Raw genomic sequence first — 17,005 nt, 5'->3', positions numbered from 1 at the left:
TGGAGTGCATTCAGTTGTTTTATTTTGGAATTGATTTTCACATTTGTGGCAGGCTCTTTTAAATATCTCTAGTGGGGGTGAGATTTCATCCTTTGTGTATGGAATTACTCTTTGGAAAGAATAATAAGAATAATTAGCTCCATATTTTGGAAATAAGATGGGTACTATTGCATGAGGAAACAAAGACAAAACTTAAAAAAACACAAATAATCCCTCTAAAAATGAGCAAAGGATTTGTGATCTTTTTTTCCTGAAGAAAATATAAAAATGACCGATAGACACACGAGAAGCCATCAGAAAAATGCAAATCAGAACCACAATGAGACATTACTTCACACATAGGAGCATGGATTTAAGATAATAACGAGCTCTGGTGAGTAGCTGGGAATCTGGTACACTCAGACATACAGGTAGAAATGTGAAGTGGTGAAGCTCTTCTGGCTTTTGTTATGTTTGGAGTTGCCATATAAGCCAGAAGTTCCATTCCTAGGATAGGCCCAAGAGAAACGAAAACAGGTGTTTACTCCAAAACCAGCACATGAAGCAGAATTAGTGATCATAGTCAAAATTCAGAAATAATCTAAATGCCTATCAGCAGATGGATAAATAAAATATGGTATAGTCATACAATGAAATAGAAAGAAGTTAAATACTGACATATGCTTACATCATGGGTGAACCTTAAGAATTACCTCGGGTGAAAGCTAATCATAAGAGACCTTATGCTAGATGACTTAATTCACAGGAAATGTTCAGAACAGGAGAACAGAAGAACATTAGTTCTTTCCAGGAGCTGGTGGCTAGGGATGCTGGAAGAAAACCAGGAATGACTGTTGATGGTATGAGATTTCTTCACAGGCTGATGAAAATGCTTTAAAATTTATGACAACAATAGTTATCTCTGTGAATATACTAAAAATCACTGAATTGTACACTTTACCTGGGTAAATTATATGCTCTAGGAATATATCTCAATAAAGATGCTAAAAATAAGAGTTGCTGGAATTTGTGAGTTTGATTTAATTATCTGATTTCTACTGTTAGCTAAGTATCTTCTTTACTGTCACCCTACTCTGAATGATTTATATATTTTGCTTCTTTGATTCTTACTATCTCCTATTGGTTGGGCAGACTTATTGATCTCCATTTCAGAAATCAGGAAACTGGAACACAGGGTGATTAAGTAGTTTCCCTGAAGTAACACAGCAGTGAGTATTGGGCCAGGATTGAAAATTCAGGCCTATCTGGTGTTAATATTCACATCTTCTTCTTTTTTTAATTTTAAAAAACTTTTATTCTTTTGAATAGTGCAGTTTTTATTAACTTCTAGGGGATAGTTCTGAATTTCCTTACACAAACAGAGCCCATACAGATATTTCTGCATTATCATTTCTTCCTCTTTGGCAGAGGTAGTACGCTATACATGTTGTTCTGAACACTGCCTTCTTCATTTCTCAGGACATCTCAGAAGTCCTTCCATACTGGTATGCTTCATTCTTGTGTTTACGGCTTTAGAGGATTCCAGTGCCTAAATGAGGCACCATAATTTAATTAACTGTTCTCCTTTGATGGCTACTTAAGTTTCTTTCCAAGATCCTGTGTTTTGAAACTACCTTCAAAGGCAGAAGGGAACTCATAAGAAATTCAGTCATTTTAAAAATAAAACCCTTTCCTCAAAAGTGAACTACTTTTATCAAACACGTTGGTTGGTTAAAAAAACAAACAAACAACAACAACAAAAACAACTGTTAAATTCCAATGTAATGGACTGATGTTATGTGCCTCCCAAAGTCACAGGTTGAAGTCCTAATTCCCAAGGTCGTCATGGGGCCTTTTAGGACCTGAGGGTAGGGCCTTCATGAATGGAATTAGTGCCCTTCTTAAGGCAGCTCCAAAAGAGATATTCTCTGCTTCTACCACTCCAGGATACAGTGAAAGGGAGGTCTGTGTTCAAGCAGGCCCTCCCCAGACACTGAATCTACCAGGACCCGGATTCAGGACTTCCCAGCCTCCAAAAATGTCAAAAATAAGTTCTTGTTTACAACCTATTCAGTTTGTGGCATTTTATTTCAGCAGCCTGAATGATTCAGATAATCAATACCAACAAAAATTAATTGCATTATGCCAGAGTTATAGCCCCATGTGAGCCATGAAAATGTATTCCATTTCTATAAACAGGAGAGGCCCAGGGATTTCCAAAAACTAAACAGCATTCAGTTGTTCTGAAATCTCTGTACCTATTTAGCATATTGTTTCTGCAGATTAATATTTGTGGAAATGAAGAATAAGACATTCCTACTGAATCACAGATCACACGTATGGTGACTCTCCATATGATACCTATGTTAAACCAATCAGATTCCTTGAATGGAATGGAATTCCAATTCTTATTTTAGCAAAACGAGACACTGAATATTTTAAGGGTTCCCAGCTGTCTTAAGAACTTCTATTAGCAGTTTTAATAACAACTTGTCAATTTTCTTTCCCTTTTTCCTCTTGTAAAGAAACTATCACGTTAATAAGGCAATGGATTTTCTATTGGACGCCTACCTTAAATGAGTTTGAGTATTTACAGGTAAAGGGGAATCAATAAGAAAGGTAAGATGAGTGCAGACAGAATATCCAGAACCACCGACCAAGGGTCTCTTCTAAGGGGAATGGGAGGTAAGAACACCAGTGTGGAGCTTTTCAAAGGGAAAGAAAGTGCCAATTGAATTGAAAAGGCAGGACAAGAACATATATCGAGCTTGAGTATCGGCTTGGGGAAAATCTTATGGTACACATCCAGGGTGATGAAGACTGTGGAAATGGATTTTGCAAAGCGAGTGCAGTGCAGATGGACAGGAGTGAAGGACAGGTGTCAAGGCCACAGTGGATGAGCAGTGAGTGTGGGTCTCATTCATGGGGAACAAAAGAGCCCAGAAGCTCAGATACTAACTAGAACCTGGACAGAAATATGCTGTGCCGAAAGCTTAAGAAAAAGTGTGTGCTTCCTCTTATAACCATCATGTGGATTTGCAGTGGGAGATTTTGAAAACAGAAGAACATAAAAAGAACAATTAAAAATCACGCGCAATCCTACCACCCAGTGAGAACCATGATTAAAATATTGGCACACTGACTTGCATTCTTTTCTTTATGTACATATAAGAAAAAATATATATATATATATACACTCACTTCTATACATATATATTTTTATCTGCAAAATTGGGCTCATATTATCATATTATAAATAAATTTTATACACAGCCCCCTCATTTCATAAGTAGTTTCCCATGTCGTGTGTTCTTCCAGGATGTAATTTTAATGATGCCATTATATGTCTCCTATAAATTTAAGCAAAATCATTAGATTATTTCCATACTGCTGAAACTCTAGGTTGTTTCTAATTTTTTTTTTCCATCTTATAAATAGCACTGTGATGGACTTTCTTGTCATAAATCTTTATTTATTTCCTAAGAGAAACTTAAAAGTATATCAGTATGTCACATTCAAAATTCATTCACTCAGCGGACCAGTCAGTACCTATAACTTCACCACTGGAAGCCTCTTGGGACAAGATTCAAAAAAACGCATAAACAAATAAACAATGCTATTTCCATATCACTCGCAGTCTATATTTATCCTTTTGGAGCAGTCGTCTTTCAGGCAGTACATTATTTCCTCCAGGCAAATGGACTATTACTGGGTTAATCTAAATGCAATAACAAGAAACTTGGCTGACCCAGATTTCTCCAATAGAAGTGTGCAAGCAATTACAACATTCTGCAGATTGAAGAATACTCAAGGCTCTCAAAAACACATATTTTATCAATCCTTTCATTTAAAATGATGCACAATTGAGCATTAAAAGAAAAAAAGGTTAGAGTCAATGTAGGATGATAGCAACCACATCTTAGGTAGATACATATTTACACATAGTGTGACAAGGTTTTCTTCTAACTTTAGCTTTTTTCCTCTGTCACTTCTATAGTTATAGGGCTTTTAAGTACTCTAAAACATGTTGAAGTTATTAATGATTCCTATTAAGAATTATATGGTCTTAATAGTCTAGTCATAAATTCTTTACAGCTTATATTTTTAAATTATTCTATTTTCAAGACACTAAAGTAAGGTTCTCATGATCTCTAGAGTATGTGTGTGTATAAATTCATTTACATAGGGACATTCAATTAAAATATTTTTTCTCTGACTGGCCAATAAAAAATAAAGTAAAACAAAACACAATAAACCCCCCACCTGTACTGCTATTCACATTAAGTATGAAATCACTCAAATTCCAAAGGCTTCTCAGAATTACCAGTCAGATGAAGATATCTAGGGCTCCATGGTATACTTGTGCAGAGTGCACACTGTACAACTGTTGAGGACACAACTGAACCCTGATCTATGTGACTGGTATCTGGAGTTGTGCAGTATGCAATCTATAATAGCTATATGTGAAGAACTTGAGGTTAGTTCTAATAGTTCTGTTTGCTTATCCATTACTTATTCATGCATCTTTTCCTCTAGAGAGCTATGAAAAATAAAAGTTTTGAGGGAGGGAATTGGGTCTTTAAATCTATGTAGTTTTTTTTTTTTTCTTTTAATTTTAAATGAAGGAAATTCTGCAAAGAAACAATAACAAATTCTCCCTGGCTCCCCTCTGTTACTATGAAAAGGCTTTCTGACTTCCATCTCCCCTTCCAGCCATCCAGTAGGAAGCAGTGATGTACCTTGTGTGAGTAACTGCAGGTTTCGGACTTCTTCTCGCACCTTCAGCTGGAGCACCTGTTGCAAGATGTGCTGCCGGAGGTTCTCCTGGGCTATCCCCATACGCTCAAGCTTTTTGTCCGTGAGTCTCAGCAGAGCTCGCCCTGAAGGGTTAAGAAATAGAGAACAACAGATGAGCAATTCGCTGGAGAAGAATTCCGTCTTGGTCCTAGTTGATACCCACATAGTAGAAGTTTCCAACCATACATACACTGCAGAACAGAGGGCCCTCCGTAGTCCTTGTTGACAAGAATGGGCAATTGGGATGAAGAAAATCCATATGTGTACGAAAACCCCAATTTGTATCTAATACATTCCAACTAACCTAAACGCTGAGTCAGATAAAATAGAAAATGTTTAACCTGGATATTTGGGTCACCGATGCAGGTTTCCATAGAAACAAAGCTCTTCATTGAGGGACAGGTTCTCAGGGGGCCACAGGAGCCCAAGGCACCAACAGCCCAGATACAGAACTGGATGCTCTAACTGGTTCTGTAGAAGCCCAGCAACACTGAGCCCAAGACACAATCTTGTCTCTGTGAAGCATGCATTTAGAGTCAGTTTTGAATCTTCAGGGCTCCCACTCTGGCTGCTCCTCTGGCACAGGGCTGGAGTCCATCTCCAGCTGCTGGGGCTTTGCCTTAATCCCAACCACTGGCCCCAGGTGAGGGTTCCAGCAGGGCCAAGGGCAGGAGGAGCTGGAGAAGCTCAACAAAGCAAGATAGCAAGCCTGGGTTGGAGCCCTCAGTATTCACACCCTGGGCCTAGGTGGCCAGCATGGCCTCCTTGGATGCTGCCTTGCCCGCAGAGGTCTACCTGCTTCCCCTGTACCATGATTTCTATTAAATCCTCAAGTTCTCCCCAGCTGGGCTTGCCCTGAAATAAGCACTTCCACCTTGAAGGTTAACTATAAGAAATAAAGGGAATGATGGTTGTTAACTGCCCATGGCACCACCCTCTAGTCTCTCCTGACATCCTTAGGCATTACAACTGCAGATCTTTTCTCATTTCCATGACTGAAGGAGAGTCAGAGTCAACTACATGTGATCCATGGTAAGTCTGCAGGTATATTATTAAATACTCCAGAAACTAAATGTTCTACCACGGTGAAAAAAAAAAAAAAAAAAAGACCACCCACCAGATGGTGAAGTTAATGGACATTTTCATGAAAGGAACAGGAAGGAAAGCCCCTGTGGCCTGTGAGTGAGAGAACCCGTGGGGCACAGTCTGTGCAGCCTGCTCTTTTTGCTCCTTTCCCTTTAGCCCTTGTAAAATGTACCAGTCAGGATAAGTTAGCTTACATGGTACAATAACAAACAACCCCCAAATATCAGTGAGTACAACAAAGTGACTCTCAGCTTGTCCAGCATGTTGACTGCAAGACCACCCGCCTCTAACCGGGCTGTTTAGAGAACCAGAGGGAGAAACAAAGGCACTAGAAGATCCCATCGATGACACACTCAGCCCAGAGTCATCTCTGGCCGGAACTAATCACAGGAACCTTCCCACTCACAGGGCTGCACCTTTCACTTCCAACATGTTCCCAGAAGTGAGGGGGTGGTGTAGGAATGTTGGTCAGGAATATTGGATGGGAACTGTTTAAGTCAGGTTTTGTGTCACTGTGACTAAAATACCTGACAAGAACAACTTAGAAGAGGGAAAGTTTATTTGAGGCTCATAGCGTCAGAGGTCTCAGGTCATAGATGGCTGACTCCATTGCTGTGGGCCCGAGGTAAGATAGAACATCATGGGGGAAGGGCCAGTGGAGGAAAGCTGCTCAGCTCACTGCAAGGTCAAGAATCAAAGAGAGAGAGAGAGGGTGAAGGGGCCACGGGGAAGAGGCATCCTTCCAGGGCAGACCCCAGTGACCTTCCTCTTCCAGCCATGGCCCACCTGCCTATGGTTACCACCCGGTCAACCCACTCAAACTAGGATGGACTGATTAGGTTACGGCTCTTCCAATCTAATAATTTCACCTCTGAATATTCCTGCACTAACAGAAGGAGCTCTTGGGGTCATCTCATATCTAAACCATAACAGGAAGCAGTGGCAGAACTATACCATTACAGATGTAGCCCTGGAGTAGTTCCTGCAAGGAAGTGAGCTCAGAAGTGGGCATGTGGGCAGGGGTGTCTGAGGCTTCAACAGAATCTGTATCTGACACAAGGACCCAAGGCAGCTATCTGTACCTCAGGCTGGCTACCGAGGGGATTAAGGTAGTCATAAGAAATCAGGGAGAGGACAAAAGCAGACTCCAGGGCTTCCACTGCCTTCTGGGATGGGTGAAATGAGGGACCTTGGGATGTTCAGAGTCTAATGTCTATGGATTTGGCATTCTCCACAATAAAAGGGGCTTTGCACCTTTGATTAAGGTAAGGACCCTGAGATGGGAGATACTCGGCATGATCCAGGGAAGGGTCCACCCAGTCTACCTACAGGACTCCTCTAAGCAGAAGAGGGGGATGGTAGAGGGAGAAGGAGAAAAGGTGTGGCAAAGCAAGCAGAAGTCAGAGGGAACTGGCCAAGAGCCAAGGAGCTCAGGCAGCCGCTAGAGGTTGGAAAAGACAAGGAAACGGCCTCTCTCCTGCCCACTCTGGGTATGCAGCACTACCAACACCTTGCTTTGAGCCCCAGGGGACCCATTTTAGACGCGTGACTTCACTACTGTAAGATAATAAATTTGTGTCACTTTAAGCCTCTAAGTTTGTGATAATTTGTTACAGCAGCAATTGGCCTTGTGACTGGAATTTACAAGTTCTTAAGAAGTCAAACAGATGGCTTTAGATTTCCCTTGCTTTCACAGTTTCTGGGTAGTGGCCATAATCAAAAGCAGCGAGCAGAGGCCTGCCAAGGAAGGGAGAGCCAGAGTCCCAGCTCCAGGACGGGAATGGCTTCTGTGTTCCACCCACTGTTAGACCCTGTACTGAAGTCTCACCTGAAAAACAGTGAGTAGGACTTGGCTATCAGTTACGTGGATAATTGGAGTCCAAATAACAGAGATCTGGCATGCTGTAAACTTATAAATACTGCATGATACACTACCTGAAATTCAGAAGATCTAAATCCCTCCTAACACCAAAAGGTAGACCACTCTGTGGTTTCCAAAATCATGACATTCTACAGCAAGAGCTTCTGGGGCTCTGCTCAGACCCTGGGCAGCTGCAGTCTGGAGAGGACACTGGCCCATGATTAGAGTACTAATGTTACTAAGTGATATCAGGGCTTTATTCCAATGCACTCAGCTCAACTCTTCCTTGTTTGATGAACCCTCTCGTCTCAGCCTTCCTATAAATATATCTGATTGCTTGAAGTATGGACACGTGATACTAGCAGAACAGTGATTAACTACATCAGGCTTGAATATATGAATTACAAAACTATCCATTATAAAAGTCTGGGTGTTTTCTGACTGTGTAATACAATCATACTTAGTGTTTTATACATGATACATGTAGCTGTTCAAATTGTTTCATCCAAATCCTGATACTATAGATCTCATTGTTTTTATTTCCACTTGGTAAGAAAGGGAAATTAAGAAATTCAAGAATTTTTAAAGCATGAAAGGTTTCCATAATTCTTCCCACTATTTCTTTGGTTGTGCTTGATCTTCCTTGATGGAAAAAATAAAAGGCTTAGACTTCAGGAAGAGAGATGAAGGTTAAAATGTTCAGCATTTCCTGACAAAACAACATCTAGAACACCTTGGATCTTATAAGAAAATCTGATTCATTTCCTTGGATGGTTTCTTTCAAGTTGATGGTTCTGGAAAATCCCTGCAATAATTAAATCATTTCCAGGAGCAAAATGTCCCACCAGTTTTCTATCTCGCCCCTCCTGCTGACTACAAAATGAAAAAGTGTCCAAATATGCGTGGTTCTGCTTTTAATGCAGGGAAATAACAATTAGTAGATCAATAAATTACATCCTTTGTTTTTAAACATATAATGTTAATTTTCATTAATTATCAAAAAAAATTCAGTATTTTGTTCAACAAGCATTATTTGGGCACTAACGATGTGGTGGATATAATGATGACGTCCTGGGTACGATGATGAACACAGAAGAGAGGCAATCTTGAAGCCTTCAGGTTGACGAGGAAGGCAGCCCATGACATGTCCATGGGTGTGTGTTGAATGCTGTGAAAGGGCAAATATGGTAGGTCCCCTATTTTGGGCACTAGGAAGCTGTCATTGAGTGAAGGACATGTAGTCTAAGAAAAGGAAAAAGGAAGAACGCATTTTTACAGCTTCAACAGTCCCAACACTCAACACAAGAATATCTCGGCCACCTTGTTCTGCAGTCAACTGCTCACATGGAGGAGGCTCAAGGAGTGAAAATCAATCCAGTCTCAGAAAAGAAGTAGCAACTGAGTTTCCTGATTATAGGTAATGGTTGGATGGCGGACTTCCAGGCTCTTCACAGAACCACACACTCTTGGGGTCGGGAGAATAATGAAGTCCTTATTATCGACCTTACTCCTCTTCTGTCAGTCTTTCCTTTATCTAGTACTTACTGGGCACCATTACAAGCCTGGCATTATTCTGGATGCTGGACATGTATAGATGCTTAGTGCTTTTGCCTCCTCAGAGCTCATTGTTCAGTGAGAAGAAGGCAATGCACAAAGAGACTGAGGCCCAGGCATTGATGTAGAGATGGAGATATGATGGTAGGTAGGTAGTAGCAGCTTCTGTGAAGACAAGGCAGGAGTAGGCACAGGAAAGACCCACTGGAAAGATGGGGGGGCTGTCACAGTTTGGTGTCTCCTGAAGAGGAGACCAGTGGAACCAGAGAGAACAATGAAGGAACAGAAGTGTCAATCAACTGGAGGAATGGCTAGCATCATGAAGGCAGAGCAGACAAGATAAGAGAATGGTAAGGAAAGTGGGTATAACAGAGGGCAGGGGCCAGACTACAGAGGGCTTTGTAGCCTATGGAGGACTTGGGATTTTATTCTGAAGGTAGTTGGTTACAAGCAAGGGTAGCTTGGACATGATATCAGGCATTAAAGAATCCCTGTGGGGCTGGGATTGTGGCTCAGCAGTAGAGCGCTTGCCTAGCATGGGCAGGACCCGGGTTCTATCCTCAGCACCACATAAAAATAAAGGCATTGTGTTGTGTCCATCTACAAAAAAGATTCTCTCTCTCTCTCTCTCTTTTTTTTTTTTTTTTTTAAAAAGAATCCCTGTGCTCACTATGTATGGAATGGAGAAGAATGGAGAAGAGTCAACAAACTACCACATGGTCCATACAGGAAACCATGGTGCCTTCAGACTGGGTGGAAAGGAAGAAGTAGTAAGAAGTAGAACTTTGAGCTATTTTTATGAATTTATCATGCCAGAAGTAGAGTCTGAGGATAGGCAGACTTCAGAGATGACTCAGGTCTTTGCTTTGATCCACCAATGGCTAGAGACTCCGTTTCTGAGCAGGAAATTGAGTCAGTACTCTAGAGAGGATACGTTGGAGGGAGGAAATCATGGTCATGTTAACTGCTATTTTTTCTTTTGAGAGCACCTGGGAATCTGCAGAAGTAATGAAAATGCTAGAATTAAACAAAGGAGAACAATTAAAGTATTCTTTCTTCCCCTAGCGCTCTCATTCCTTCAAGATGTTCCTCAAATTCCAGAGCTCTGAGTTGATAGGCATAAGGCGAGCACAGGCGTAAAATGGCAGAATTTAGAGAAATGAGTATTTCCTACAGCCCAAGCTCTATACTGATTAGCCCCATGTGAAGCCTCCGATGCTAAAAATACTCCCTAAGAGTTCTAATGGAGGCTTGGGCCAGGGAATATTCAGTGGGGATGTTCGTCCAGCAGAAACATGGCTCTGGTTCTGTGTTTGCATTCTTGGAAAATTATAGTTTTGCTGCAGTCTGAAGTTTGAGCATTTATATAAGGGCACTGTTGCCCACTAGAATGCCGGCTCCAGAGGAGTAGGAGGATAGCTAATTTTCTATGCCAACTTGACTGGGCCATGAGGCACTGGATATTTAGGTATGTACTATTCTGGGTGTTTTTATGAGGGTATTTTCTGATGAGATTAATATCTACATTGGGAGACTGGTTAAAGCAGAGTATCTTCCAGAATAAACTGCACTTTCTGGTGTTGGGACTCTCATGGGGACATCAGTTCTACAGATTCTGGACTTGCCATCCTCTACAATCACATGAGCAAATCTCTTACAATTAACCTCTCTCCCTCTCTAAAAATATGCATACATATACAAATACACAATGTATATCTCTTACTGGTTTTGTTTCTCTGGAGAACTGTACCATGGTAAAAAAATATTTCCTGTTAGGTTTCCTATGTGGGTACACAGTAGTGCTCATAAATATTTATTGAACATATACACTTAGTGCTACTAAAACAATGTAAAGGTGGTGTTGTTAACCCACATACGAATGATCTCCAGGTCATTAAATTACTGTCTCTTCTGATGTAAGAGTCTTGACTGGAAACTGATTGACAGGAAAAACAGCAACAAGAAGAAACTGGACATAGTAGAGGGAAGAGGTTGGTGGTGAACACAGTAGCACATACTAAGTCCAAGGAGCAGAGACCATGAGGCTACCTGAGGGCTTGCCTTCCTACAGGCTTAAACAATGACATGGGTTTGCTTCTGATTTTGAATGCACGCCATGTGAGGTTGAAAGCCCCTTGCTTAGCTGATGAGCAGCAAGGACAGGTGAAGGATCATTGAATCATGGAGCAATTTATTAGTTTCCTTTGGTTTGCATAGCAAAAAAACTACAAACATGGGGCTTAAAATGGAAATTTAGTCCTCAAAGATCTGGAAGCTAGAAGCTCAACATCATTTTCACTGGGCTCTCAGGAAGCAGTAAGGGAAAATCTATTCTTTGATTTTGCAGCTGCTGCTGGCCACCAGCATGCTTTTGCTAGTGGCTACATCACTTTAACGTTCAGTCTCACACCACCTTCTCTTGTGCATGTAAACTCTGTCTCTTACAATTAGATTTAGGTTCCACCTGCATAATCCAAGATAACCTTCCATACAGAGATTCTTAATTTAGTCACCTCTGCAAAGACCCTTTGCCTTATAAGGTAACATTACTGATTCTGAGGATTAGGACGGCTGCTTTTTGAGTGGTTATTAATCAGTCTGCTGCAACCTAAAAGGAGCCTTTGAAGCTTCCGAGTATGTTCCATATGAAGTGAGGCCTGGAACCTGTGAATGTAAAACTGCACAGAGGATGAGACAAAGACCACTCTAAGCTCCTTGTCTCTGAGCTTCAAGTCCAATCTGGTCTCTGGCATACTGCAGATGTCCTCCAGTTTTGGCTCAGAGAATCGAGACAGACTCCCTGTCATAGTTTTCCCAGACAAATGACTGCATGCTATATGACACAATTGGAAATGACAGGGTAGGTTGGAGGTAGCAGTGTGGCTTCAGCCCCTACCCTACTGGGAAGTCTTGGTGCCACGGCAAGTTGTTTGGAGCAGGGGTGCCAACCAGAATATGGGCTGGATTACAAGGCTTCTTTTCTTCTAGAAGTTGGTATCACTGGACAGTTCTCCCAGTAAATGGCCCTTTGTTTTCTGAGTTAGCTCCAAACTTGCTCTCGGGTGATGGTCTGTGTCATGTGCTAACCAGATATCCCTGGCTCTACCCTAGCCCCAGCAACAGAGCAACAAGCACTGAGCACACAACAGAGTCCCACACCCCAAATCTGTGCTTCTCCAATCATACCACTATTCCAAAATTGGAATTTTTTGAACAAAGAAAAATCTAGAAAGAGAAAATCATGAGATCATGGGGTTACAAGCGAAACAGTGTAGATTAATACTAAGGAAACCACAATTTGGGTCATAAGTTCTTTATATCTCAGATGTGGATGAAAATGACACTATTTCACTAGACTGTGAGGAGCAAATGGAATACATACATACGCGTGCTCTCTGTGACTTGGAACCTCTATAATGGTGCAATTTGGGTGTAATGGTTCTTTGGCTGGCTGCTACCTCTTTATAGTCTCGTCCTCCTGCTCTGCCTCCTCCTTCTCATAACAATGATAATAACAGCAAACATTTACTGAGCAGTTACTATGTGTTAAACACAGTCCTAAGAGCTCTATCTGGATTATCTCCTTTTTAAACAACTCTCCGAAGGTGATCTATTATCTATGACTGACAAAGAGCTATAAAGACAGGTAAAGGTCATATACCCAAGAAGCTGCAGATCTGGGATACAAATACAGCTGTAGATCATGCTGTCAACCACTTCTCTACCACCACCCGAGGAGTCCTCAGATGGACCTTATGTACTCCCCAAGTCCATTTCTGCCAGTTCCCACACAGGAAGCCCCATACAAGCAGGTGAGTCTGAGGCTCAGAGCAAGACCACCATCTCTGGGGACATAAAGGCAGACAGTGGGAACACCTGTACAGCATCCCATCACCTCAGTCTTCACTCAAGTGAACACAGCTCTCAGGAGCCTTTGACAGCAGTCACTGAACAGGCTGGTCCCATTCCATTACTGCAGACTGTGTGTGTGTGCCTAAGACTGAACAGGTCCCTCTACTAGGAACTAGCAAGACAGAGATAAACAAGACAATTCTCTTGCCAGAGACACAAACACCAGTTCTTTGAGAGTCATGGGAGGGGCAATTAACAATTCAGTGGGGAACCTTGAACAAAAGACAGAAGTCAAGGTGTGCACGTTCAGGGCTCAGAACAGGCAAAGATAGGCTAGAACCAGAAAGGTGCAAGGCCACACCACAGCATGCATCCCTGGGCAGGAAGCTAGTGTCAGGAAGTAGACGGTGCCAGGTCTCAGTGCCTCACAAACCAGACTTGGGCCTTGGGCTTTTCCCCTCGTCTCCTCCCACCACAAGGGAGCACATGTTCACAGTAGTAAAACATCCCACTGCAGAACTCTTATCAGGAACACCCCAGGTACCTATGCTGCCTCCTTGCCCATTGCTGCTAAAGAACCTCTCTTTTGTCTTTTGGGAGCTACTCTTCCGCTCCTGTGGGGCTTTGCATAAATAAGAAAATAAAACAACAAAACAACTATACCAAAGTATCTTGTATTTGTCAAGTACTGAACAATTTTCTTAATTATTATATTTATTTCTGTCTTCTAATTCCCTCCTGCCTCCCCCCATAATGGAAGCCCCACAAGTGAGGGCTTCATTGCTGTTTTCAAGGACCCTGATGTAGGCATGAAATAAATATTTGCTAAATTAACGCTGGGTGTATGACCCAGACAGAGTAAACAGAAGTTCTTGACTGGAATTGCTATGGTTTCTAAGGGGAAAAAGTTCTCTTTCCTTCTTGGACTATGTCCCAAGGCACAATGCAACGCTACACATGCTGTTATGGTTGTCTTTGCTGCCATATAAAGAAAATTTGCTAGAGAATTAAGCCAATGCAGAGGGGCGTGGGGATCTCAGACAAGCAGAGAAAAACTGAAGTGAGAGGAGGAAGGTGAGGGAGGAGGGAGAAAGATCCTCTGAATGCAGCTTTGCCTGAGGTCAGATACCCTGGGTGTCTCTGTTACATAAATCAATACTTGGTTGGGGGACAGGGCTAAGTTGTGGAGTCCTTTGTTCCACTTGCACTGGGAGAATCTTGAGCCACAGATTCTAGTTTTTGTGTTTTCAGTCAAGTCACTGAGCTGTCACTCCATCCCCATCTCAAGAAAGCCTGTCTGGTATAGGTGAGTGAGAGTGATAAGAATCTACAATAATTTGATTTCAAAAATTAATCACTGGGGGGGCTGGGGTTGTGGCTCAGTGGTAGAGTGCTCGCCTAGCATGCACGAGGCACTGGGTTCGATCCTCAGCACCACATAAATGTAAAATAAAGATATTGTGTCCACCTAAAACTAAAAAAAATAAATTAAAAAAAATTAATCACTGGCAAATTCTGGTGTTTTAATTATTATCCCTTAGAAATTATTTGGACTGAACCTTCAGTTTGACCCCATACTTATCTGCTGGATTCACCTGGAGCTTGTCCTTATTTAGTTACCCCGGAGCTCACAGATTCAACAGCTCTGCTTGTCAGGTAACACAGCTGTGTGACAAGGTCTGCCCTGTGGGACCCCTGAGATAAGGTGGACCCTAGTGGACTGGAAAGTGAAGTATTTTTCCCCCTCAAATTGGCCATTTTAACTCATCTTTTCTATGCAGAAACACAGCTACAATACAGATGAAGTGTTGCCACTTACGTTTTTAAGAATGAAAATCAAGAAGTTTATGAAATCTCCCCATTTAAAATTCACTGATTTTTGTTCTCTACACTGTGAGAGCCAAACAAATCCTGGGTTTGGGTCATATTTGGCTCATAATGTGCCACTTTCAGTCTCCGATTTTTTTTTTTTTTTTTGTCTGCCTTCCCCCAGATCCCTCCTGTTTTCAAGGACTGGCGTCTGGGCAGTCTTGCCCTGAAGCTTTTAACGGCCTATGGGCACAGAGGCCAAGCCCTCCCACTCCCAATGGACAGCTTACTCTAAATTAGCAGCCAGTTACCAGGAAAGGTAGTTGTGCACTGGTTCCGCTAGTTCGAACTAGGCCTTGGTTTTTTATAACCTAAAGATAGACTTCAAATCTGTCTTCCTAAACCCCCAGCCCAATGTCCAATGTCTGTGATTTCCTAAAGGTGACTACGAATCACCCAATCCCAGAGCTAGCAGGGACTCAAAGGTCAGCCAACCCATTACCTCATTTCCTGGCAAGAATGCGAGCAAAGCCTTCCAAGACCAATAAGTCTTCTCTCACTTCTAGCCCAGAGCACAGCCCAGTGCCAAGCCTGGTCACTTGCTTGGTTACAGTTAGAATCATCAGCAGCTAAATGAAGGCCCTTCTCTGGGCCAAGGAAGAGAAGGGTTAATGGAAATTTGCACAGTGGTTACTGTAAGTAATTTGCCGTACTGATGGGAACTGTATATTGATTTTTTTTTTTTTCCAGTCTTGGGTAAAAAGACTGTTTTAGACAATCTACTTTTTTGCTTGACTATATTCAGGTGCTGATGATGTTAATAGGAGGAAATTGGAATACCATTAATTCCCTTCTGAAATATAAATTCAGAAAGAAATTTTATTATGGTGTTTTCAAATGGAGTAAAAATGTGACCTCGCATTATTTTTAGTGCTCCAAGAAGGAAAAACAAAACAAAACAAAACAAAACAAAAAAAAAAACCAGCTCCCCAACAGTCAATTAAAGGTTAAATATTTTTATGTTGTTTGTAGTATATGAAGTTAAAAATTTCCTCTAAAAATTGATTTTAAAAAGCCCTAAAATATTATATTTGAGGATTCTGGGAAGAATTCATGAGAAGACTCAATAATTATTGCTCTTGTAACTCAGAGCTGATTTTTCAAGCAAAGAATTCTAGTACCAACCTAATGGAGACTAGAGCTGAAGATTTATGATATCATAAACAACCTTCAAGGCCTTTTCTGGTTTTGATGCGTAGACTAAATCTCTTGGTGTTTCTGCTTGTATCTGTCAGCATTTGTATGCATTGTTTTGGGACTCTTTGTCACTAGATGAGTCGTGTCACTTGTTGTGCTATCCACTGTGCATTTGGCATCTTTTAAAATTAATTAGCAAGAAGCATGAGAGGTATCTATTGACAAGCTGCCTCCTCCTCCTCAATATTCTGCTCATGGCCATAACAGCCAACACACATAGCATTCGGATACGGAGAAGGAGAGACACTGGGCATGCTGGTTCTACACAGGAATTAATTAGAAACAGTACCCCCCTCCAAATAATGTTTACAAACAAGTTTTAAACCAACTTCAACTTTCATTCTCTAATACCAAGGGATTTGTTTTCCCTTAGAATTTTGAATGTTTATTACTATCAGGAATTCACAAGTGAGTATCACCTCAATTTCAGAGACATTCAGTAGAAGAAGTAGAAAGTGTTCATGCTTTTACATAAGATGAGCAAGCAATAAATACTTTAAAAATTATGGGATAAAATCCTGTATCAAGGACCACAAAGACCATGAGATCGATTAGGAAAATTTTGATAAAAATAAAAAGGTGTTGGGGGGGGGGTAGAGTTAAAAATCCAGAGCTAGTCCAGGGCTGAGTCACTGGTCATTAGCTACATCATCATTGTTGTGATCTTCAGGCTTCTGTTACTTCACTAGTAAAATGGGGATGATGAGACACCCTCCCTCCTGCAGGAAGCAGAATAAAAGGTATTGCTTCCACTGCAGAACCATGATGGGAGCCCTGAATGGGCAGTGACCTGCTGGTGATACTGGGAAG

The 17,005-nt window shown here is 41.5% G+C and overlaps 1 protein-coding gene across 1 annotated transcript in view; it reads right to left on the bottom strand.

Moving 5' to 3' along the window:
- Positions 1 to 17,005, bottom strand: part of Samd12 (sterile alpha motif domain containing 12) — a 376,179-nt gene that overhangs the window by 160,485 nt on the left and 198,689 nt on the right. Inside the window, exon 4 of the mRNA XM_027952472.3 lies at positions 4,719 to 4,859. Within this exon, the coding sequence (XP_027808273.1) occupies positions 4,719 to 4,859 (141 nt within the window). The remainder of the gene's footprint in view (positions 1 to 4,718; positions 4,860 to 17,005) is intronic.

This window comes from Marmota flaviventris, chromosome 15 (assembly GCF_047511675.1).
Source record: "Marmota flaviventris isolate mMarFla1 chromosome 15, mMarFla1.hap1, whole genome shotgun sequence".
Classification (NCBI taxonomy): domain Eukaryota; kingdom Metazoa; phylum Chordata; class Mammalia; order Rodentia; family Sciuridae; genus Marmota; species Marmota flaviventris.
This window is presented reverse-complemented; position numbering and strand designations above follow the sequence as displayed.